The 25,921-nt window shown below is 36.8% G+C and overlaps 1 protein-coding gene across 12 annotated transcripts in view; it reads right to left on the reverse strand.

Moving 5' to 3' along the window:
• Nucleotides 1-25,921, reverse strand: part of RGS7 (regulator of G protein signaling 7) — a 258,434-nt gene that overhangs the window by 54,138 nt on the left and 178,375 nt on the right. For all 12 annotated transcript variants that reach the window (XM_039707030.1, XM_039707019.1, XM_039707022.1 and 9 more), the window contains 5 exons: nt 25,442-25,548; nt 15,400-15,451; nt 3,315-3,379; nt 1,463-1,539; nt 1,245-1,326 (listed from right to left, as the gene is read on the reverse strand). In XM_039707030.1, coding sequence (XP_039562964.1) covers nt 1,245-1,326; nt 1,463-1,539; nt 3,315-3,379; nt 15,400-15,451; nt 25,442-25,548 — 383 coding nt within the window. The remainder of the gene's footprint in view (nt 1-1,244; nt 1,327-1,462; nt 1,540-3,314; nt 3,380-15,399; nt 15,452-25,441; nt 25,549-25,921) is intronic.

Below are 25,921 nucleotides of genomic sequence, written 5' to 3' on the forward strand. Positions count from 1 at the left end.
GGTCCCTTTTACTCTCTTGAAGCTTGAACAATTCATCTCTTCCAAACCTGAAAATAACATCTCATTCTCAGATTCAAAACCTTTAGATCCATTTCTGCAGCAAATATAAAAACTCTCTGCACTTTCACAGGTCTCAGGTCCATAGATACTTTGTGTTTATTCCCTTTGTAGCTCCAACCTACATCAGATGGAAAACTGCTTTCTGTTCTCCTTCCTTGTTTTATGTCAGTGATTAGACAATAACATCCCAATCTTTTTTGAATCTCTTTCCTGTGGTTGGAAACTTTCACATCAAGTTATTTTCACTACCTGACATTCTAAATCCTACCTAAAAATCCATTGCTTCTGCAACCACTTCAGTTCCACAGTCACAAATGTAAGCTGACCATGATCAAGTTTATTATTTTTTATTTGAACTTTCTCATTTCATTCTAATCTTCCACATGTGTCATCACCTAATTTTACTTCCCCCACTAAAAGCAGATTTCCCCAGTGTCAGAGCAAAATATGTAGTTCATATATTTTTCCATTGGTAATGATACCAAACGGCATAAACAGAAAAGGAAAGCTTAACTCTAGCTTTCGGAGCAACTCAATATTGCTCTGTAGTAAAGCAAAAAAACAAGTACAGTTTAATCAGAATTTTTGTAATAATTGACATTCTTTTTTCATAATTTTAGCACTCAAATATAGTTGGGTATGTAAGAAAATTTCTTTTTTGAACTTTTGTTTCAGATGGACTTTGACAAAGAACTCAGACAAATCTTGTTTAGACAGTGACTCCCACAGCTCAAAGCCAATATCTAATCTTTATGCACTTCAAAAATAGCTTGGAAACATAACTAGAGTGAAGTTAAAAGACTTAGCAAGCAAAAAAGCAGACTAAAAAAGAAAAATAGTCAGACTTATTTAAGAGTATTTTTAGTTATGCTGATAATTTTGGCTGTGTGACTCATACCCCAGGAAACCTTTGAGATTATAATAGTCAAAGACAGGTACCTTCTGATTCAAGAAAGCAGGCACAACACATCTATTCACTGAAAATCATGAACTGGATGCACACACATCTGAAGTCTGCAATATCAGATTCATATAAACTTTAGATCCTTAAAAGAGGGAAGCAAGACCCAACCCCTCACCCTACTGCTGTTTAACTAGCTGCGCCCAGGCTCCCCAAAGCTCCACAGAAGGTGACATTTATCAGCAGCCCTGCTCACAGAGCCAGTGGCCCCACCAGCACTCACCACCGGACGGTGCACATCCCAGAACGCTCGCTCCTGACTGTCAAGGATCTTCCTCTCTATCTTGTCTCTCTTCTTGTCAACCCTGTCAATGTCATAGGACATTTAAAAGAAACAGTGTTGAGGACAGTAATTTTAAAGACAAAATGCGTCCAACCACTTCCCGCCCGCTTCAAAAAAATCATGCAAAATGAAAATTGCTCATCTCCAAAGGAACTTACTTTGCTTGTGCTTCAGCTTGCATAAAAATAAACTCCCATTTCCGAGCAAAAGCTCGCTGTAGCCTGGCCAAACTCTCCTGCAAATACATCACAATTTTAGTGGGTTAGCTAGCAAGTTATTTACGCTTTAATAGGTACAGGCTTTATCTTTCACTCCTGTCCTCACCTCCCCCTCACCAAAAATGTAATAAAAGTCATGATATATGTGTCAGTGGAAATGGACCTTACTTGTCTGATACAAAGTTTGTTCTTGACACCCAATGAGATGGAATACTTTTGAATGCCTCGACTATTTTAGTTTTGAAATTCTGATGAAAAGGGTAGATGCATCCTTCAGGAGAACATGTGATTTCTGAAACATTTTTATATACTGTGTGTTATCTTAGCAATTTTGAAATAGTACAAAAAAACATCATTGTTTTGAAAGTATGTAACAATGAAAGATAACAGCAGTTATCTCCATTCTGGATGATCCACATGACAATTCTTCATCAGTCATCTTTGCAAACGGTTTCCACTGAACAGTGTTGGCTGCCATTTTTGGTAGTATAGGCAAACCTCCACAGCTATCCTCGATTTTTAAAAATGCAGATTATAGTTCTTCAATACTGTACAGGAAATGTATCTATCCTACAGCCTGCTAATAATAACAGGAAGAAAATTTATAAAATCATTGCAAAATTCTTTCTGCCATTGATGATGGAACATTTTCACTGCCTCCAACAGAGCTTTCTAAATCTCTCCCCAGCTTAATCAGCAGCAGTATGCAGTCCTCTTAACAAAAGTGTTGTTTTTACTATATTTCTATGCATTGCAAACATATCTCTGTGCCATACTCACTGAAAATGAAGACTACGGAAAGAGAAGAGCAGACTTTCTAGAGGTCTTGTCCATACCAGAAAAGGCTCTTATGGATTGTACATTGAAGGGGAGTTTTCTAAGGCATGAGAGTATAAAATTATGCCGCAGACTTTCTAGAGGTCTAGAGCCAGAAAGGCTCTTATGGATTGTACATTGAAGGGGAGTTTTCTAAGGCATGAGAGTATAAAATTATGCATGTCCCACAGTGCAGTACACTGAAAAACAAGCTTGTGCCAAAAGAAGCAATACAGTGTGTCAGCATGGTGCTGTGGCTGGACTATCTGGGGTGTCGAGAGGCCTGGCTGACTATCCTGCTATCAGGTCACAGCAGCACAGCTGGACAGCTTTCAGCACAGAGACACGGCTGTTTGTGAATTTTATGTTGACAGTCTCATGAAAAATTCAGGAACTTTTTGGGGGTAGAGTTGGAATTCAAGACATCTTTCTGCTTCCAATTCCCTCTTTTTCAAGCTCTTCCTGGCCCCAATTATCTTACCTTGCCCGAGGCACAGCACAACTGTCAGGGAGTAGGAATGCTCTAGTCTGACCCTCTTTGCCTCTCATCTAGCTGATGGGAAAAGGCTCAAGTGTCAGCATCACTTATAAAGAATGAGATTTACATTTCTACTTCTATCAAGAGCTTTTGGAAATGTTGTCAGGGATCCTTCATTCAAACCTTAAATGGTGTAGAGAACAACTGCTTCCAAAAACTCACGGTGCAACTGGGATTTGTGAAGTTATTTGTGATCCTGGCATGGGGATCTTAGCAGAGTAAGATTAGAGATGGACTGTAATCTCAGCACTCGTCCAGTTAGCCTTCACTATCACCTCTCAAAAGCCATTTAAGACTGAGCAGCGTTACACCCACAAGCTGGAAGAATTGGATAACTAATAGATTTTTACACATAGTGCCCACAGTTCTCATGCTTCACATTATTTCACAGGCTCATCAGGCCCAGCAGAGAAATTTACTTTTTGCTTTTTTACTTACAGCTTCATAGTCTGCTAGTTCTAGCCTTGCTTTGTTTTGCATTGTCCGCTTGCAGAGGTAAACAGCTAGAACAGAACAAAATAAACAGAATTTGTTATTATCTCACAAACATGGCAGATCAGAAATAAAAGCTTCAGGTCTAGTTTAAAGCTAGCTTTTTTTGGTTTGATTTCTCCCTTTGTTCTAGAAAGCTTTAAATGTGGGATCAAGGCTACCAGGATTGTAACTGAAATGATGGATCAGATACATAGGTTCATTAAATAATAATAATATCTGCTTTATGCAACAGACATCATGTGCAAAATTCATGAGGTACTTGAGGTCAGGGTTTTTTAATGGCCAGGGAACTAGCGCATTAAAGAAAAATGGCAAAGACATTTTTCAAACTGTCTGTATATAAATCATAATGCATAAGAGTTTTAGCAGGAGCTGCTGCTGTATTAGTCAAACAGGACTGTAAGAACACGAATACATGGTTTTATTTATTTTGACTCTATATTTAGAAAACACAAACTTTCAACCTAAGAAGATTTCAGCTAAGAAATAATTCTAAATAAAATTCATGTCTCATACAGATTAGTCTGCTATAACTGATACTTAAACTAGAAAATAATGTGAGACCAAAAAATGAAAAAAAAAAGTGTCATCTGTTACATACAACAAAACATATTATTTCATTTATTTTATAAATCAAAAAATCCTTCAGAAGACTTGTCCTTCCTCCACTTCATTAAGACAGAGCAGAATCTTTGGTAATAAAATGCTGAAGTACATTTTCAATAGACTTTATTTAGCAGCAAATACTTTCCAAACAACTCTGAATATTTTACAGATTCCCCCACCAGTGAGATAATGAGTGCAGCACAATTCCTAATTGTGCAATACTTACCCACTTCATTACTTCAGAGCACAGCTCATGTGAGATGGATGAATCTTTTGATCAGAGTAGGTAATAAAACCTTAACTTATCTGTCATCTTTACAGTCAGCAAAAAGAGCCCATAGTCACTGGTTGTGCTTAGGAATGTTCCTGCTCCCTGACTGCCAGCTGGTCTACTACAGGAGCAAAGCCCCTCTGGGAAATAACTTCACACAGGAACTTAATTCTTCCTAACTAGGAAGAAGGAGGGGCTCATTTTACATATAGGTTTGAATATTAAGTTAGTAAAATATAATTTAAGATTCCATGGAAATATTTATTCCTGGCAAGACACCTGCAAATGCATGCAAACCCACTCCAGTGAATGTTCTTTTAGTTGAATTGATGACAAGCACTTCTACCTGCAATTAAAGGTGTTACTTGAGTAAAATTAGTTATATTTTAATGCAATTTTCGACTTTTCTTCCTCTCCTCTTTTCATGTATTATTATTTGGTCTATTTTCTTTCACAACAGTTCACTTTCCACTCTCATAAGCAGCTATTGTCTCTTTCCCTATTCCCTGCTCTCCCACATACCCCCTGGTTCCAAGGCAGTTTCTGTGTCTACAAAATCTACAAAGACAGATATATATCCATGTCACATACAGCAGACAGTTTCTGTAGCTTTCATGCATTGCAATATCATTATACACTTACACTAATGCATTGGCATGCATGCTGAAACATCACAAAAAGATGGGGGGGTGAATATTGGGCATTTGTACCTAGGTTGCATTCACAATCAGTACACTTGTAAGAGGTTCTTGAGGAGAGAGAAGGTCTTTGTCATTTAGCTTCTTTTACAGTGAAGCATTTTTCTCTTTTCCTTCAAAACTGGTTATTTCATTGAACAACAACAAAAAAATTCCTAAGCCCTTGTAAATATTAACAATAAAATACACACTTTATATAAGTGTGTAGTCAGTTCTGAGAATTCCAGGGGTCAAAATTTGTCTACCAATTGAATACCTGAACAGAAACAAAAAAAAGCTCCCTGTTCCTGCACTTGATCAAAACTTTTAAACCACATTCTTATAGTCCCAGTACAGGCAATTTTAGTTAGTTTAGCTCTTTCTTGAGTCCCACTGTGGGCAAATTTTGGGATTACATTTCCTGCTACCTCCTACAAAAATTCTTTTTTCAGAGGTAGCTGACTGCTCATCTTTCTGTCAGGATAGGTTTCATCAAAGATCTTTAGATAATAGTATTTCAACAGCAGAGAAACAACCAGAGAAACCACCAGGAGATGAATTAGTTGACACATTATTAATTTAATACTGTGTCTTCACTGTGTAACTCTACTGCAGCTATTTTTCCTGCAGGGTTCTTTTGATGACCGTCTTTCCATAGTAGAGTCCATATAAAGATGTTTGGTTTTTATTATGAGCATAACTTGGCCAAGACTCAAAAAGCTATATTAATCTCCCTTTTTTTAAACTGAAATATCCAAATCCCTTCCCCTTCAGAGGAGTCTAATGGTTAAAACACCTGTGGCTTGGATTCCTTATGCCCGAAATGTTTGTATGTGCCACTGTGAATAAGGTAGAATATGCCCAAGGAAAAATTAGTATTGTGGGAAGTACAGCATATCCACTAGTGTAGGAGAAAAAGTGTTGGAGGACATTCCTACTCTAACTCAATTTATTGCCATTGCTATGTGCTCACAATTACATCGTTATAAAAGTGCATGTTTGAGCCTGTATTTAACAGCTAATTGTACTGCCACGAAAAGCTGGCAGCAGCTCAGGAATTTGTCTTCACTAGTTTATGCTCTCTATCACATTATTTGGCTTATCTGTAAAAAATTCAGGAGCATGTTGGAAAGCAAGAATGTGAAACCACCCTCATTTTCAGCCAGATCATTTGAAGATATAGAGTAGTGAGGTTTTGTTCTGACTTTTAGGACAATGAGATTTGAAATATGGATGCTCCCACCTTTCACAGGCACCACTTCTTTTCTGCACACATGAAGTAACTGTACTCGTCCAGTAGCCGGACTTTGAAGATGTCAATCCATTTCCCTCTCAAAGCAGAGTCAGGATCTCCCAGAATGTCAGTGAATTACAGTGTCTGCTTTTCCAATCCCATATGTTGACAGTGTTTTTACAGCTTCACAAGAAGTGCAGCCTGCAGGAAGGATCTCCATCTATTTCTGTATATAGCTCTCGATTTATGTATCTTGCAAAGATCCTGGTCAGGGTCCTCAGTACACCAAGGAGCTGTAATTCCACTGAGGAGCCCATCTAGGGGTTCCACTGAGGCCTGTGCCCTTGAATTGTGCTCAAGCCTAGCTACTCCCCCTGGCACAGGCTTGAGTTGTGTTGTAGATAGATCTCTAACTTGCCCTGTAGCTTATCCATGCTGCTACCTTGTTCCTGCCTGCACTGTTGCCATCCCCAGTTCTTGCCTACCTTCCCTTGCTTGCCACTCCCTGACAAGGGTGCTGCAAAATGCTCACCATGGGGATGAATGATATGCAAGGAACAGGGTCTGATTAATAACCTCAATTTGCTAAATATGGACTGCCTTATACACTTATTTTTAGAGCCAGTGTATTCTGATGGATTTTGCAATCAACATAATTGCCTCTACTGAAACGAATTATATATTAGATGCTATAGCTTGTGCTTTAGAAGTGACTGATTACCATGAGAGAACAGATTCGCCAATAATTTTAAAGGCCATGTTAATTTGTAACATTTCATAATGAAAGATGGTCAGTGATGTTTATAAATGGGTATTTGAACAACCAACAAGTATTGAAACACATTTCTGTGGCTGTGCAGTAAATACAGTCTACTAGCTCTTGAAGATTGTGTTGAGGCATTCACAAAATATAGGCAATCTGAGAGTTTCAAGAGAGACTACAATGCCAGAGTTGCATAGAGAGGATGCCTGTACTTTCCCTCTTGCAAATTTTTTAACTGTCACACCCCAAAAAAGCATTTTCATGGTTCACTACACGTTTCCTATTCTTGGCCATTCACTTGCATTTGAAAGATCCTAAGAAACCTGTACAGATTTTTCCTTTAGATAAGATCATAGAGATTATGACACATTTCATTCTAGACTCAAGAAACTGGACTGAGTACACATTATATTATACACACTTACTCAAAAAAAAAAAAAAAACACCAAAAAAAAACCCCACAAACCAAAAATGAAGAACCAAACCCAGAACTTTCACCTAAAACCCACACTGAGGAGTTTTATCTTGTTGCTAAACAGGGGCTAAATCTTCCCTTCTGCCACAGTGGAGCAAAGGCCACAGCTAAATTTAATGAAAGTTCAACTGGGCCTCTGAAGACCACAGAAGATGGCACCTACACCCTCACCACCATGTACACAAACTCCTTCAATAACTGTGCCAGTGCCAGTGGGGTCACATCTGGATTCACCCGCAATAGTTAGTGTGCTTTCAGTGAACTCTTGCTATCTCCACTAGGGCCAGGTTAAATTTATCTAGTCCCTGAGCCAAAATCCTGTTTTCAGAGTCAGTGTGTATAAGCCTAGTCTGTGTCTAAAGAGCAAAGAAAACAGCAAGTACTGCAAAGTCTAAGGGTTTCCAAGTGCTCTGCGGGCAGACAGTTCTCCCTCTATATCCAAGTGTCTGCTTCAGATGGAGAATTACAGGACAATCAGCATAAAAGGTGACTGCAGGATGTAAAGCATGAAATTAACTCTTTTATTTAAATATTGGGATTTCTAGGGCTATTTCATACCACCTTTAGGTCACCTCTGCTCTTAGTTAATAGAAGAAAAATTGCCCTTAGCAACAGCTATTGAGTTTCACTTAGTCTTAAAAATGGGTCACCACAGAGCCCTGTGTATCTACAAAAGGACCACACTCTTAAGTAAATGTTAAAAAACTAAAGTTAGAAGGAAGACCATTATCAGGTTTATGTACATTAAACTGCCAAATCATCAAAACCTTAACTTATGAAACACTTCTCCCCATTTCTAGTCATTACTTTTTAATCCTATTCTTTCCTATAACACTTCAGGAAAGCAATTCAATTATAGATTTACAGAAGCAGAGGACATTCTTACATAAACAAAGGGCAAGGAAGAACCCAAATTTCAAACTACCAAAGAGATCAAGAATTAGAAAAAAGCAAATTCATCTTCAACATACAGAAGTCCCCAGATGATGATGGCCTTGGAAAATCCTGCAGGGTGACAAAAAATGGGTATTGGAGGAAGGTCACCCAAGATCAGACAAAGAATACCCAATTGTCAAATATAATTTAAAACTACATCCATTGAATCATTTCATGCTTCTTGATATTATCATAATGCTTTCAACTTGCCATTATGGTTATATTTTCAGAGTCAGAAAGTCTACAGCTCCAGGGACAGTGGGGCAGGAAAAGGAATGCAAAGCAGAGCATGTCAGAATGCCAGCATTGCTGCCTCCACACCCTTCTAACCTGGATCACCCACAGCAATGGGGACCTCAGGCTCAGCACTAAGATTCCTTTAGGGTTGGCATTCAAGCAGCCACAAAGCCCACAGGGATCCTGGTGCTGGAGAGGACATGCCACAGTGATCACAGCAGTGCACCAACGTTGCCCCCTCCACATCTTTCTAATCTGGGTCACTCGTGGTGATGGGGTGAGGGGAAGTCACATGAGGAGAGGCTGAGGTCCCTCAGCTTTTCAGCCTAGACAAGAGAAGACTTAGGGGAGATCTCATTGCAGTCTACAGCTTAATTTTCAGGGGAAGAGGAGGGGCAGGGACTGATCTCCTCTCTGTAGTGGCCAGTGACAAAGCCAGAAGCTGTGTCCAGAGAGGTTCAGGTTGTATATATGGAAAAGGTTCTTCACTCAGAGGGTGGTTGGGCACTGGACCAGACTCCTCAGGGAAGTGGTCACAACACCAACCTGACAGAGTTCAAGCAGCATTTGAACAATACTCTCAGGCACGTGGTGTGATTCTTGGGGTGTCCGGTGCAGGGCCAGGAGCCGGACTTCAATGATCCCTGTGATTCCCTTCCAACTCATGATATTCTATGAAACCTATTAATTTACTCAACATATAAACTTGAAAAGTCCTCAGAAAATTCCAAGTTATGTTTAGAAATATCAGAATTCTGTTAAGAAACTTTATTTTTATTTGTAGGGGACCTAGATGCAGATAATCAATGCTTTTAAAACAGTACTGCAGAACCATGTACTTGCATCAGTTACCCTTTCTTACGTGTGCATACACATGCATTGGCCAAACACATTTTCCATGCTCCTCATATTATGGGAATAAGTTACACTTTTATGTAAAGAATAATTCAGGTAAGCACAAAACTCTGAAGTGTGAGATGACTAAAAAGCATTATCAGGAAATGCCTTCTGGTTACAGAGGCCTCATTGCAGTGATTTGTCAATGTCAGAATGAGCAAGGATCACAACAAAATTCAGGCCATGCTTGTTGAAGTGAGACTTTCATTTCATCATTTATATGACAGAGATAGCTCCTAATGAGTGGATAATATATCTATGCAGAGAAATATAATGGTATATTAATTCAGAATTTGAAAAAAATACTGTAGGTCACTTCTTCCACCTATCTTCTAATATATATGTCTTTCCTAAACCTCATTTGGTTTGGTTCTACCCAGATCAAATTTTATGCATAGCAAGCACTGACACCAGTCACATTTTTCTTGAGAGGCTGTTATTCTTGGTAGACTGTAGTGACACAGACCTGTCACCAAGATCTTAGTCAATATATTCTGTATATGTAGCTTCGTAAAGGCAAGTCATTCACCTAAGGAGTCACAATGCAGTATTAGAAACAGTTTAGTAAATTACTTGAGTTCTAGTAGGAAAAGTCTGTTTCTTACTATACCTAGAAATCCAGAAAATTTTGAGACATGGGTCCTTAGCAGAGGGATCTGTATTAAGGACTTTAAAGAATTGATTGCAGGAGTCATTGCTGACATAGTCTGACATTAGCTATAGAAAAAATGGGAACTGAGAATCAAGATTTGAGATTATAGAATGGCAGAGCTGCCCAGAAACTATTCACATATTCTTCGTAAATTCTCATGGCATGAATTTTAACAAATATTTTTATATATATATGAAAATTTGTATCAAAAGTCCTTCTCTGCTACCAGCTTTGCCCCAAGCTATTGACTCATAGTTTTGGGTTGATTTCCAGAGGTGCTGAGAACATGCAGTGTTCCAGCAGAGTTCAGGTAAGAAATAGGGATCAGTATTTCTCAAATACAAATTACTAATAAGCTGTTGCCAAGGAAATCCTCCCTGTGTATTTGGGCAATGAAAATATATAATGCATTCTCCACACAGTTCTTCCAAATAGTCACTCTATGGTAAAGGGTAAAGAAAGACAAATGAGAGAGAAAATTCCTGGGCTACTCAAATTTTCAGAGGAATTTGAAGGTAAGCATGGAAAATAACTAGGCAAGAGACACTAAAACGAAAATTATAGGAAAATTTTCAACACGTGAAAAACATGATACATGACTGCAGTTACTTTTTGTGCAGTATGTACTTTTTAGCATTACTGTGAGTTTGGGAGAGAGGAGGGAAATGAGACAGGTGAAATGGCTCATGGTCAGAACAGAGCAGCAGAGAAAACATGGAGAGACTTCTGCCAGTTTACTTCTAAGCGATAAGAAAGTATCATTAGGAAGGAAGTGTTGTTCAGACTGACTTGTTAGCTGATTACCAAGTACATTTAATAAGGAAAGGCTGGTACTTTCTTAAAAATGCTGGAGAACAACAATTAAACAGCTTTGACACAACAAAAGTAAATGGCTACTCTATTTTACTGTAACACAGGATAGATAGTGAAGTGATGTATATCTAAAGAGCTGCAGCATTTATCCAGACAAGTATCTCACACTTTAAAAGGGAGTAATTAATTAAGACTTACCCCAACCCCCATGATTGCTCTAATTTCCTAGGAGATTGCCTTTGTAATTCTTTGTAATGACTTTACCTGGAAGGCTACTGAAAATATGTTACATTTTCAAAACTTGTCCTTCTTCACAGCAAGAGAATTTAAGAATTTGCTTTGAATATAGAGAAAAACAGTCGCATTTAGCATCATTTAAAGACCACGTGGTCAAGTGCTCTTAAACTCTTGTTGCATTATCAGTTATTTACTCTATAACTGATAATTAACACTATAAGTGTTCTCTATAACTTACCAACATTCTGGAGTCCTCTTTCATTTTCAACTCATTTGAGAGAAATGCACAGGAAAAAAACCCTACAATGCTCAAACGTCCTATTGCAACTATATAGATGCAGTTGGTTTTTTGTCTTCTAGTATGTCCAAACTTCCTTAAGACTATAAGTGACTGTGGCACTTCCTAAATTTTATTCTTTCTCTCCTTTGAGCAGATTTCTTTTTTAAATATGCATTTAATGCAGGTTTCTTTTTTTAATATGCATTTAACTGCAAGAAAAAGTCTGGTATGTCAAAGATGCTTTTGAGTGTCCTATGATAGTAGGGCACTATCAGCAAAAAGTTCACTAGAGAAAATGAGTAAAAGTTACTAATTCTTCTTATTTTATGTCTGATTCATACATACATTTTCACAAATATATCAAATTAAGCCATAAATTAAAAAGGTGCAAATAATTGCCATTTTGTTGTGAATGGAATTTTTCCTTAACATTTCATATTTTCTATTTATTCAAAAAAGAGGACAGTAATGGACAAAATGCCTCAAATTTGCAACAGCTGTGAGTCACTAAACCTCCAAGAGAACCAGACAGGTTCCATTAGAACTGAGACCAAGTGCACATGGAATAACAACTTCATCTGTGGCATTATATTTCCCCTTTCTGGGATGCAATTGGCTTAACTAGCCTCCCTATTTAACTACTTCTTAATGACATGACCTGTTTATAACATGCCAGGGAAAAAAACAACTGTCAGTTACAAAATTATATCTGTAAGAAAAGAGAAGATAATTCCAAGCAGGTCACATGCTCAGCCACTAGCTGAGTTCACTTCAAGAGCCAGTTTTGCTGAATTGGGATCCAATTCTGTTTGTCACAAAACCTAATCATAACTCAGGAACATGTCTTAACTCACAGAAAAAAGCAAAGTTATTTGAACTACACTAATCTTAATAATAGTAGTTGTTATTATTACTACTTATTTTCACTAACAAAATCACTCTAAAACCAATGGGATTCTACAAAGAACAACATGTCCTGCCTGGGTGGACTCCAAGACATATGGCACTAAAATGGGACTTCAACAGATGGAACTTAATGACCTGCCTTTGTAAAAATTATTTGCAATTTCAGGAATCTTTCTTGACAACACTTAAAGCATGATTTTCAAGAAAAAGTAGGGTGATTTTCAGCACTTTATGAAAATCGGTAGTTTCTCAGTAACCTCAGAATGATCATAGTCAATATTTTGGAAATTACAATCAAAAGGCTATTTTCCATTTTGACATAAATTAACTTAATCCAAGTCCTCTTTTTGCCACCATGACGTGGCAGTTCACTACACCTTTATTATGAGAATGTGTCTGTGCTTTTTTGACATATTGGAAGATTCTGTTTGTATGTCTTTTTCAAATATACTTTCAACAGAAAAATATTTTTTAAGGCAAATAGTTGCTATTACAAGCCCATATAGATCCAATTATATTTTAGACAAGATATTAACATGTTACAGAAATATGCAAGGATTATTTGTTTCTTAGTTAGTTTTGGTAATAAACTAACACACAGTATCTCAATCTCATTAAATTTCTTATTTAATATAAATTATTTTCCTGGCAATATGCTACATTCTGGACAGTAACCCAGTTATGGGTGAGTAAAGATAAATGGTTAGGATTCATTTTTGAATTAAAATAAAAATCTAGAGTATTTGCAGTGGCTTGTTGAAATAGGTTAATGGCAAAGAAAGTGATTTGCCTTGTTAGTAACTTTGATCAAAGAAGATTACAGAGAGAGTTTGCTTTTTGCTGGTCTTGAGAGACTTCTAATGGCTGCCACAGTCAACAATTCTAGAGGGCACAGTTTTAAGCTTGTTCAAGACAAGTCTATGAAGCTGGTAACACTACACAGCACCATAATGCATGATAAGTATGAAATGCATTTTCATATCTGTAATAACATAAATTCTATGTACTATATTTTTCAGGAAGTAACAATTACCATGAAAATCTGCAGAACATGCAAAACTACTTTAGATTAATTTTGGTCCCTTAAATATTTTTATTGAATATTTTGATTTTCCTGTATTCCTCTGATCACCATTGTTTAAAAGGGAAATGCTAATTTCTGGTACTTGGATGAAGCCAACATAATAAGAACAGTATTGAAAAGGTGCCTTAAAAGTTTATTTTCCTGCAAATGCCCTAGCATTATCCAGTTCTGGTGACACTTTTGGTAGTTCCAGTACAATGCTCTGGCCGTGTTGCACAGGGAAGTTGCGGTCTGTTTCATACACGACTGCACTTCTGGCTCATGACATGGAAGGAGCAATGAGATAGCACGATTGGGGGGTTTGCTTCCCCTTCCTTCTCCCCTCTGCGACCAAAGAGTTTACCTCAGCAACTGAAACACATTTAAATCTCAAAAGCTCTCAAATGAGTAAATTTACTGTTCAACAAAATCATCTCCCTGCATGATGAAGACACTGATGCCAAGTTTAACTCTGTATTCCTGGCAGGCAAACCTGGACACATTATACAAGATTTTTATTTACTGACTAAGGTTTATAACATTGACCAATCCACAGATCAGCTGTGACAGGAAAGTAAGTATCTCCTACTTTAGACTAAAGAATATTAATATAAAGTTTCTCAGCCTGATCTTAAATTCAGACATGTTAAGCATATAATTATTTATTAAAACCATCCCGGTAATGTGATACATATAACAGCTGAATAACTCAATGTCTCTTAAACCATAGTTAATTACTTGTTGATCTTTAACATATTAGGGGACTTTAATGAAGTAATAAATGGTAAATCAATCATTTTTCCTTCAGTGACTAATTTCCTCATATGGAGTGGCTAAGCACGCACACATGGTAAGAATCCCTCCTCCTTAGGAGCTTTCAGTAACTATTTACTGGATATCTTCAAATATCAATAAAAAATTGAATACTTTTCTACTCCTATAGGATGAGGAAACTGTCACATTTTCAAGCTGTACCTTGGAAACATGCAGCTTTGCTGAGAGTTTCAGCTTAAAATGACTTTATTTAGCAATGTATTTGAAATTAAACTGAGTCTGCTCTAAAAAGGAAGGAAGCATTTATTGGAACCATCCATTCCCAAAGTCTTTGGCTCCCAAGGGCAGAGAATCCAAATTACAAGTAAACACTCACCTAAATTTCTGAAAAGCTATAAAAAGAAATATTCATGGTCTGAAGTTTGGAGAACATAACCTATCATGTACACACTCAGTTACCTAAATAAGTGACCTGGTCTTCAGATGAGCTCAGTACTTAACAGTTTGGATTATAATGAACAGGAGGCTGCTCATAGATACACTTTCTTTAAAAATTCGGTCACTATTTGATGTACAGAGGAACCTAACTTTGTTATAATTTTTAATACATTGCTACCTATTATCCTCAGATTTTGCTGTCTAAGCACACATCAGTAATTACAATATATAGTTTATTAATAAACTCCCAAGACACAGGCAAATAAAAAATAAACTGTATTTTCTAATACCGTTCACATTAGAACTATATTATTTTTCATAATCAGTAATTTTCCAGGTGGTGTATATTGGAAATAAGAGTTCTAAACTAGGCAAATCTTTGGGTCTCAATCTGATAATAACCATTGCAAACCATCAATAAAGTCTCCTCTGCTTCACTGAGATTTTCTCACTGTAAATAATTACACTTCCTGGAGCAAACAGGATATAAATAGCAAGGTAGGTTTTGATGAGTCTTGAATTTTGGGGCTTGGGTTTTATTTCTTTTTTCCTCAGATCCACTCCAAAATATGACTTTGATAAGCTTCTGATAAACTTTGAAAAATGTAGCAACACATTCATTTCAATATCAGTAGCTCTTGCACAGGAATTACATGACACATAATTATGTTTTAAACAGTGGGATGGTGAAACAAGACAGATTGCAATGACACATTCATTAATAAAATGCATAATTTCCAAAAGAAACAGGAAATATTTCTACACTGACCGTAGTCTGTGTTTTCCGGCTCCCAACAATTTGATGGCCAAAAATAGGGTGTCTATAGACAAAAAAAAAAAAAGAAGAAACTCAAGTTAGACAATGCAAGCACTATACAGCCCTTGGATTGTTACTGGTTTTGAGACTCAATTTATATTTTTGGCAGATCTATTATACTGTTAACTTGACATTTCTGAAATCAAAACAGAAAATTACATTTGTACACCTGTTTATCACACTAGTATCAGAATGACATTGAAAAAGAAAAAACTTGGATTTTTTGTTCTCAGAGTTAAGGGAACAAAACCCACAAGCTAAGTAATGGGGTTCTCTTTTACATTTTCCCTAAAAATACATCTCTCACATGTCCTGGAGAATCAGGTTTAGAGGTATAAAGACTTTGAAGTTCATTCAGTTCTTGATTTTTTAGAGTTTTCATTCACAGATTAATATTCAATTATCTTTCCTAGGTTTTGCTTGTTTAAAAATGCCACTAAAAACACTCCGTTTTCACAAAGACATCAACGTCTACTTTTTAATGAGTGTCTACTGGTTGTGATTTAAAATGCAGGGCTTTTTTAAGGGAAAGACAATAAAGTACCAAAAACTACTTCAACACTATACCTATCAAAACTGTGCTACATGTATTATTAAAAGACTTCACTTCAAACAAATGGAGAATATAAGGTTGTATAGACATTTTTCATAAAATTACTTCATTTTTAAAATAGCAACTTTTGGTTAAAATGGATATTATTACAGCATTTTTATAGAGAACATAATCCCCACACAGGCTATTCACTTAAGAATCAGACTCAATGATCCCTGTGGGTCCCATTCCAACTCAGAATATTCTGTGATTGAGTGACTGATCTATACATAAACACACACACTGCTACAGAGAATTACATAATATTTGAGAAGTTGAATGCAGCTCATTAAATGTGTGAAGTGGTTTGAGTGGTATTTCAAAACACAGGTGGTTCTTCAGGAAAACCTTCTGCTTTACTCTCTATTTCTTATTGTTTTTTCTCAAAAATCTCCCAGCTGCAAAAATGGAAACCTCTTTACTGCCCACTTCTCTTCAAAATTATTTCGATGTTAATCTGGAAACCAACAGGGCTGAAGGGTGACACATTCACACCAATTGTCAAATTAAACATATATTGTGAAAAATCTGTTGGTTTTGTAATATTGACATATCAAATTTAATAGAACCAATTTAGAACTTGCTATTTATCAAGCAACAGCAAGGAGATAAAAGATAAAAAAAGAACTATAACAAGCTAACTTCAAAGGCTAAGAAGGCTGTGTTTCTTGAAAGCCACTTGGTATATTTGAAGGGACCAACAATAAGTAATTCTCCAATCAACCATTCCTTCACAGCACCACTGAAATCAAAGTGACCAGTAGAAGCACATATAAATGCGAACAGAAAGAAGATGAACTCCTGAAGAATTAATTGCAGTACTCAGCACATTTTGGAGAAAAAACTATAACATTTAATAGAGTGATTCATATAAAGCAAAAAGTCACCATCATTGAAATATACAGTTTACAAACTCAGGAAGTGAGAACAGTCCTTCCTTAGAGCACAAAATGTATATCCAGAGAGGCCCAAGAAGAAAAGCACAGCTACATCATTTCTCTGCTAAAAGGAAGGTTAACCTCTGTTTATGGGTTCAAGCTGAACTTCTGAAAAAACTGTGTAGTGAGATACTAAATACATAGAAATCATATTTGCTCAAGCAGTTCTTCAGCTGAAACTCTTCCAGTTGTGGCCATACTTGCTGCAAAGTCCACGTTAAAGGCCCTCAGGCATACTTAGGATTTTTCATGACAAACCGCATGTACTCCCATCGCAGCTGAGATTAAAAACAAATTCCATCTTCTGACTTAGGGAAAAATCACAAACTTTGCTTTCAGTATTCATCTCACAACAGGCTATGAACAAATACTATATATTCACAGCTATGCTAGTGATGTTAGAGGAGGACTCTGTTGTTTCATATATAAATGAAAATCTATGTGTCCAGAGTACTTTTTTCAGTATTTAGTTTAAATAACACATTTAAATTTTATTGAAACTTGCAATTTGGGGGTGAAGGTAGTGTGGGCACTAAACACAATATGGGAAAGGGGACATGATCTTCAGTGTTGTGAAATGTTGTCACTTTAGCTCACTAGGAGGCAGAGATGACCAAGGCTTTTCCAAAGGATAAAAAGGTGCAACCTAAATGTGGAGAAGAGATCGAGGAAAAAGCAGAAAATAATGCACTGGCTACTAAGGATGAGTGTAAGCCTCCCTGTGCCAGGGAGATAAAAGCAGAAAAGTTAAAACAGAACATGAGTTTTAATTAGCAAAGCACACAATAAGCCATATTAAAAGGTTTCAAAGATGTGTGATAGGGTAAGCCAAAAAGAAACGCCAGTAAAAGGCAGACTTTACAAGATGAGAAAAGGGTTCAAATAACAGCTAGTACAGAAGATCATTAAATGCCTTCCTTGTTTGAGTCTCCAGAAAGAGGGAGACAGTGGGCAGACAAAGGTCTTCCTCAGAGGCAGGAGGTCTCCCTGGCGAGGCTCTGAGCCGGGCAGGCACCAGCTGTCTCTGAACTGCGAGCCACGACCCTGCCTGCCTGCTGCTCGGATGCGTTTAATGGCACTTGCTGAGCAGCACAGCTCATGGGCTCAGGCACTGCAGCCTGGCCAGAGCTGGCCTCCAGCCAGCTGGCTCCCCGAGGGAACAAAGTTCAATTCTGCCCACGATCAGCTCTGCGAACATGCCCAAAATTAATTTGGACATGGAGATAAGGCTACAGGGCAAAGCACAGGGCAAAAAAAATTCAGGCAGGGAAATGTTTTTATGAGGTCAGACAGTTCAGGTTAGAAAGCTGGTGATATTCAGCACAGAAAGCTTAAGGATTTCTTGTGTTTTCACATGGGTAAACTGTGTTTATTTCCGAAAAAACAAACAAACAAAAAAAAAGCCTCACCAAGCTAAAAAATTACTCCTGATTCCTCAGGACTGTGATTATATACACATGTAAATATTTTGATTAAATACTTCCTCTGGTATTTATCTTTCTCCTCTATTTCCAGTACTTTGTAACAATGACTATCTAACTGGTGAGAGTTATCAAAGGTACTGAATTATCTGCATGATGTTTAAAGGGGTACAATTACCAAAAGGGTAATTTATACATGGAAAAAATATTCATTGAAGTAACCTTCAAAACATGGACAGTAATTTAAAAAAAATTTACATAAAGCAGAGGAGCTTCAGAAGATTACAGCAAAGGGAAGACGTGTATTTCCGCAAAAGGTAAAATCTCAAATTTTCTCTTTTGTAATGTTTCTACATCTACGCTTTAGATTGAACAGTTGTAATACATTATATTTTTCCAATCTTTGAAAGCTAAAGGTTAAAAACATTTGGATTTTTCAAAAATTAGGTCACTGACCTGTAAAACCCCTACTAGTGGAGAAATAAACATTAGATGCTATGTATTTTGACCAAGGAAAAGTCCTATGTTACTTTGTTACCAGCAAGTAAAGGCTTACAGTATCACCCTAAGATATGTGCTTAAATGCAGCTACCACTGCTGATAAAGTTGTATTCGAAGAGCAGCTATCTATTATACATTTTCAAAGCAGGAAATAGCATTGATGTGTGCAGAGATAAGGAAAACTCTCCTAAAAACAGGCAAAAAATAGAATAAGGTACAGATAAAGATTTAAACAGAAAGTAAGTCCAAAACATCAAGAAAAAAAAAATCTTTGATTATTCTGGACACTAAAAATAAAGCCTTATATAAAAATCGGTTTCTGCTTCCTAACTTTTGCAATACTGTGACCGTATGGACAAAAAGGACCAACAATAAACATGCATGTAGTAAAATGACTGATGTTTTTCCAAAAGAATATTCCACATTTTCTTGTCTAATTGCTTGGTTTTAACAGTCATAAAATTCTGGTCTTAATCTGAAGTTTACCTTGTTCCTTATTACAGACATCAAACAGTTTAATCACATAACACGTGACTATAATGCATGTGCTGAGTTTACATTTCCATTTCTGTTTCAAAAGTCCCCACACAATTTCATGCTCCAGATATTTAACAATCTCTGAGAAGAATTTGCTAGTGAGGTTATCCATGAAGACTACAGGAAAAACATTTGCCTTGTTCAACACAGAAGGATTAGGAAATAAAAAGAGTCTGATAAGAAGACCCCTGGTCTAATGGAATGAGGTCAAAGAATGAGAATAGGAGGCATGTGCAAAGGAAAAGATCTCATCTGATCTATTAAAAATATCCCACAGCAATGCAGGGAGGCTCTGCTCACATAAATTACCTTCTAAATTGCTGGACTATGCAAACAAAGCTTGGTTCAACTATTTGTTACAAACCACATATCCAAAAACACTGTGGAATAATTATAGCATCCCTCACAATGTTGAATATTCCTATAGAATGAACATTACACAATCTGTGTGCCTGGTTTCATGATATGGAAGCTTGTAGTGAAGATTTCACCCAGGAGAGCTATGGATGTGGTATAGCATGTACATTTATTAACATGTACATTACATAACACCACCATTTTCAAAGAGAAGATAATGAAATACTGATGTGGTTTGGTTATCTTTCATGAGTGTAGAAAACCTGAAGGAATTATCATCCTTGAGAATTTTACTTCTCCTCAGAAGGAAATATGAAGCAGTTCATCATGAAGAAGTATTAAAGAGGGAACATTTGTCATTTTGCCATGACATCCCACTTAGAGCTGAAGGAAGGTGGGTGGTAGAGCGGCTATGGGAAAGTCAAGCACTGTTTATCAGCCCAGGCAGAAATGATGCTGCCAGTTTTTATCAGTATGATTTTGAAGCACTTTGTTTGATTGTAGGTGTAACTTGTATCAGCAGCCAGAACAAGTCAGGAGCTAGAGAAATAAGGCTTACCTAGAACTGCAAATGTGATTGCAGATACATTTAAGCCTCCAGAACAAAACAGTTACAAAGACCTTCATGCCCTTTAACCAGAAAACTAGTTTTGCACACACAAACACATACTGTTCTTTTGAGTTATACACTAATATCATCAGGTAAACCTAACCACATAAATCCATAATCCTGCTGTAATAAAGTCATATGAAACAAAATCCTGTAATATAGCACATATTCCACAATAAACAAACTAGCAGCAGTGGCTGCTATGCATTGTAAGGAATCCATAGTGATAAAGTAAATAGATAAAGTGAATAAAATAAATAGATCTGCTTTGGCTTTACCTCAAAATTAATCAATAACAATATCTGAGCTAATGAAACAGCCACTTGTAAAAATCAGTGTTACCCATCAGCTTTTATAAAACATGATTAATTTCTATGCATTAAACTGTATAAACAAGAAGGGAAATCACTAAGCATCATTCAGCTACGCCTTGTTGATAGTAATAAGAAAAGAGTTGTTGTCTCTGAAGCTGCTCCATTCCACTCCACAAAATTTTTTAAAATCCAATTACTTGGATAGGGGACGAGTATTCAAATCACTTATAAACCTTTGCATATTACTGCTATTTTTCTCTCAGGCACCAGGGAGTCTTTATAAACAGCAGAAATGAAGCCTCTGCTGAAAAGTGGCTATGCACAATCTCAAATGCTTTGCATGATGGATGGCAGATTTCACTGGCATTCTGTTTCATATTCATTGCACTTCAAAGAATTATTTCTTGGTAAAGTAAAAGGATAAGAATGCTAGTCTAGCACTGTCAAGCTCATACAGGAAGCAAGTAGTGCTCCATACTAGTGCTCCAGTAGCTCAGTATAATTTAAAAAGAGGTCAAGGAATTTGGAAACAAGATTTTGGCTCTGTGACCCCTCTTTTCTAACCGAAAAGAGGATGAGCATGGAAAGCAGTGTGGGGCAAAGTGTGCCTGAGTAAGGAGTTTAAAAAATCAAAAGTGGCATTGATGGGGCAGTCAGAAAGAGACAGGGATTTAAAATCTTTTTCCCTCAGAAACCTTAACAGAACCTGCATACACCAAGCCTGACCTGAAAAGACAATGAATTAGTTATCACACCTGCAATTGCCAAAAAAATCTGCCAAATTCTGCATAATATGGCTTGTTTCTTTTTAATTTCTAAAATCTGGCTTCAAATAAAATCCTTCCCTCAAGGCACAGCAGATGATGCAGAAGGGCTCTGGAGAGTGGCTGAAGAGCTGTGATGTTCAGCCACAGACTCAGAATTCAGAATGGCCAGAGGCTGGTCCAGAATGAGCCAAGAAGAAGTTAGCTCAGTAAGGCTGACCCAAAGAGATGTGCAAAGCAATGTAACTCCACCTGAGACATGAGGAGTCCATAACACTTCACACTCTAAACTATTTTGCAACAAAGATATTTCAAGATCCTTACAGTGATTGCTATACAATTTTATCCCAAATTTTAGTTATGGGAAAACAAACCAGAGTGGTTAAATGCATTTGTCAAGAAAGCATTCCCAGTGGCAGAACAGGACAAGATATCAAAGTCCACACCTTCATCTTTCCAAGATCCACGAATTTTGCTGCTATCTTCACTCTTGCTTTCACAAGAAACTGTTCTTGTTTTGATATTTTCCTCAGATATTTTTGCCTTTCATCTTAAAAGGTACAAAACAACAGCAAAACCTAACCCTCATCTCAGAAAATTAATTAATGTTAAATCATTAATTAATCTCATTTAAAAATGTGACTACCACTAGTCTTGGGTATCCTAGGAGTTTGTTTACAGCCAAAAGATACTGAGAAATGTTATTTTTCACAATTAACATCGGGAGACTCTATGCATTCAGGGCTTGTAGAGGAAATTAGCACATTTTTTTTGTGGGATGGTATTACAAAGGCTTACCAGCTGAGAGGGGAAGTCAGGCATTCCTCTTCAAGATGGACATATTATCATTTGTGTGGACATAAATGAAACGTCTCCATGAGTAATACCTGTCCAGGGAAGATATGTTTCCCAAGATGGAGCTTGCTTTTCTGATTTGGGCCCCTCATATTTATTTGCTATCAGGTAGAGGAAGATGGTGAGCTCCTTTTTTGGTCACAGGTTTAAATTACCAGGAAAAGGCAATGCAGCTGTTTCTGCTTTTTCTTATTGAGTCTAATTAAAAAATTCCTCTCTTAATAAGGCAATTAATATTTACATTCATCTCCTTTGTATTAAATTGATAGCACAGAAACGAATCTAATTAACACCTGAGTAGGTCACTGAATGATCCATAATTTTTTAAAATCTCATATTATTAAAAAAAGGAGATGTAACTATACTCTTACCTCTTGATGTCGAGAGTAATAACTGGAAAAGAATAGTTTTTGCCCATAAATGGGCATTTGTCCAAATGAAGATCAACCTCCACTGCTTTTAGCTATTTCTATACAAGAGAAGGTGGTTTAAAACAAGCTAGAGATAATTTTACTGTCAGGAGGGAATGTGTCACCCTTTTGAACACAAAACATCAAGCACATGGAGAACATTACTATAGCTAGTCTGTTTTTTGTAGGTTAGGTCTTTGTATTGCAAAGATTTCACTGCAGGCGTGGCTTCTGAACTTTTCAGTGCTGGCAGGTGCATGGTTTTTATTTTATCAAAATATCCAGAAATCTGTGAATCCTGTCCAGTACTAAGAGGGTACTATGTGCAGAGAACATGAACATCTATTCTAGTGTAAAATTCACACATTTGCAGTCAAACTTTCTTCCCCGTTTAATATGTTCTCTTCATCTTCTAATTTAGCAGTTCAGTAACAGATTTTATACCAGGTTATTTTGGTGGGGAACGTGGAGATGTAAGCACACAAATTTTGCTGTTATAACTCCAGTTAGCAGTATGTCACCACTATGAATTTTTGCTCATCCTATACATTAACAGCTAAAGTTGCATTGTCACAACAGCAAAGTCACATTGTTGGCATAGGAATGGCAATGCAAAAGGTACCACAGAAAAGCAAACAAGACAAACACTGCAGATACAGACTGAGCAACACTTGATCAAAACACCTTATTTCATATGCACTTGTCAAATAGGTGCCAAATTCTTAACTTATGCAAATACACTGAGAAGATTATACAATCTAGCCCTTGCTGAAGCTTTGTGTCCAAACGTAGGCTGTGGACCTCTCTCAGGAAAGCTCACAGCAGGGTAGCTGCAGTACTCTCAGTGGCCCACGGTGCAGCTAATTCTAGTCTGTGCTTTCCTTCAGTCAGACTGTCATGCCAGTAGAGGTGCTTATTTCTTGTGCTAGAGATGGAGGCAGCCATGCAGAATTCAATGACTAGCACTCCTGAAACTACTATTCTCTGCAAAATTAAGTCCTTGTATATTTTGTCCTTCTGGACATCGCTTATTCAAACACCAAGCCAAGAACTGGAGCCTCAACCACTCCATGATTCCTTTCCACTTACCTTATAAACACATCAGCAAGCCCCTTCAATCATGTGCCATCATACTTCTTTATACTGAGCACGGAGGGGATTGAAGCCTCATGAGCTTAAAAAAACCCCTCTCTTTCAAGTAGTCTCTCCAGGATCAAAGGTAACTGTGGGTCTAGGGGAGGAGGCTTGGAATGCTTGCTCTTAGTTTTACCCATGTGCACATCTAACTTTCTGTTCTGCTGAAGAACAACTTTTTTGCAGTCTGACTCACAGGATCTAAATATGAAAACTGGATAATATTGTTTGCATGTATGCAATAACTCTCTTAATTGCCAGACTGTGCTGTGCATATTTAATTATATTCATGCTAAGATTTTGATTTACACAAATATTACATGACTTTCTCTTCCTTTACATGGGTCTATGAGACTTGAGCCAAAATATTGGTGAAAGTATTGCAGAGAGATTAATATAATATGATGTTTGAAACTATGACTGGTCTCCAATCACCAGTTTTCTTCTGCATTTGAAAGATCACAATTTCAGTACTATTTTGTTCTTGATGGCTTCTGATTTAAACAATCTTTAAGACAAAGTTTAGACCTATATATCATGAAGACAATAGATTTTGTTCTACCAGATGTTATTTTACTGATTATTTAATACAGTTAGAAGTAACAGAAAAGAATTAACAAACTCAATTTCATAGTGATAGTCATCATATCATTTCAAAGCCATAAATATCTAAACAAGAGCTGGGAGCAGCTGTTAGTGACACCGACCAGGAACACCACCTAATAGAAAGAGCAATACAAAACACAGCCACCACTGTCAAAAGTGGCACATGACAAACAAAGTGAATTCTTTCAATTGAATCCATAATCTGGTACTTTGCAGTCATATTTGTTTCAAGTCATTAGCAATATTGTTCTGCAAAATTCCAGCCCACTAGCCATTATTAGAAAAACAACGCTTCTGCTCTTGGGGCCTTAGTTTGAAATCTAATATAATGAAATACCACTATGTGGGTTTCTGAATAATATATATGCAAGTGTAGGTAAAGACATATGCACATATTTATGCTTCCAGCTTGTTCTAAACCATCTGCCTGTTTGTTGTATGCAATGGGACTGACAGATCAATATAAAAATGTCTCTGTACTTGCTAGAAGAATACACACTACTCTGATACTACTGAGTTACTGGTAAGGAAACTCTCACCAAATAAGAAAAATATTACCTCTGTTATTTATCAGATTTTTGGTATAGACTTGATATTTAAAATATCTCCCCCTTTCTAAATTCAGACTATACTAGGAATAAAAGGCAATAACATAATATAACTATATTTCAAAAATAGTACATTAATTTATTTCATGAGAGATAGTTCCATACAGCATTATCACGCTTTTATTCCAAATATCAAAATTCATTATCATCTTTGTCATCAAAAGTCATCACCCATTTTGCTGAAAAATTATAAATAAAATTCTTCTACAATTTGTTATTTTTAGGGGAATTTATACTCTTAAACAGGTTATGTAAGAAACAAAGTATGATTAAATTTGCTATGAACTTATCTGTAAGGCCGTTGAGCCTCCATTTGTGCAAGTCAAGAACATATTGAAAATACTTACCTGGAATCGATAAAAGGTGCCATCATCCTTCAGTGTTAGAACATGGTCTGAGATTGGAAAGAAATAGCCATGTGCTGCCATCAGAGTTCCCAAATGCAGAGCTTCAACTGTTTCAAGAAAAAAAAAAAAAAAAAGAAAAAAGATAAACTTAAAAAGTTAAATAACATATTTTCAGCAATTTAGTTTTGTTGTTAAGACTCACCTGATATCCTGCAGATAACTACTTTGTTCTCAAAGTCCTACCATCATGAAAGAGCTGTCTTTTTCTGTGTAATATAATGATGCAACCAAAAAAAAAAACCACTGCACTTTCCTTAACAAGTAGCTTTTTTATGTCCCACTTGTAGCTGAAGTTCCACTACTTATATTGACATTAAAAGGTAGCCTTAATGTTCACTCACTTGTTCTGAAGCTGAAAACAGCTATCACCTTTACCTTGATGGTGCAGCCTGCTTTTCTTCTTCAGAATAGTTTCTGATT

The sequence above is a fragment of the Passer montanus genome, unplaced genomic scaffold (genome assembly GCF_014805655.1).
Source record: "Passer montanus isolate IOZ18808 unplaced genomic scaffold, ASM1480565v1 scaffold2, whole genome shotgun sequence".
NCBI lineage: Eukaryota > Metazoa > Chordata > Aves > Passeriformes > Passeridae > Passer > Passer montanus.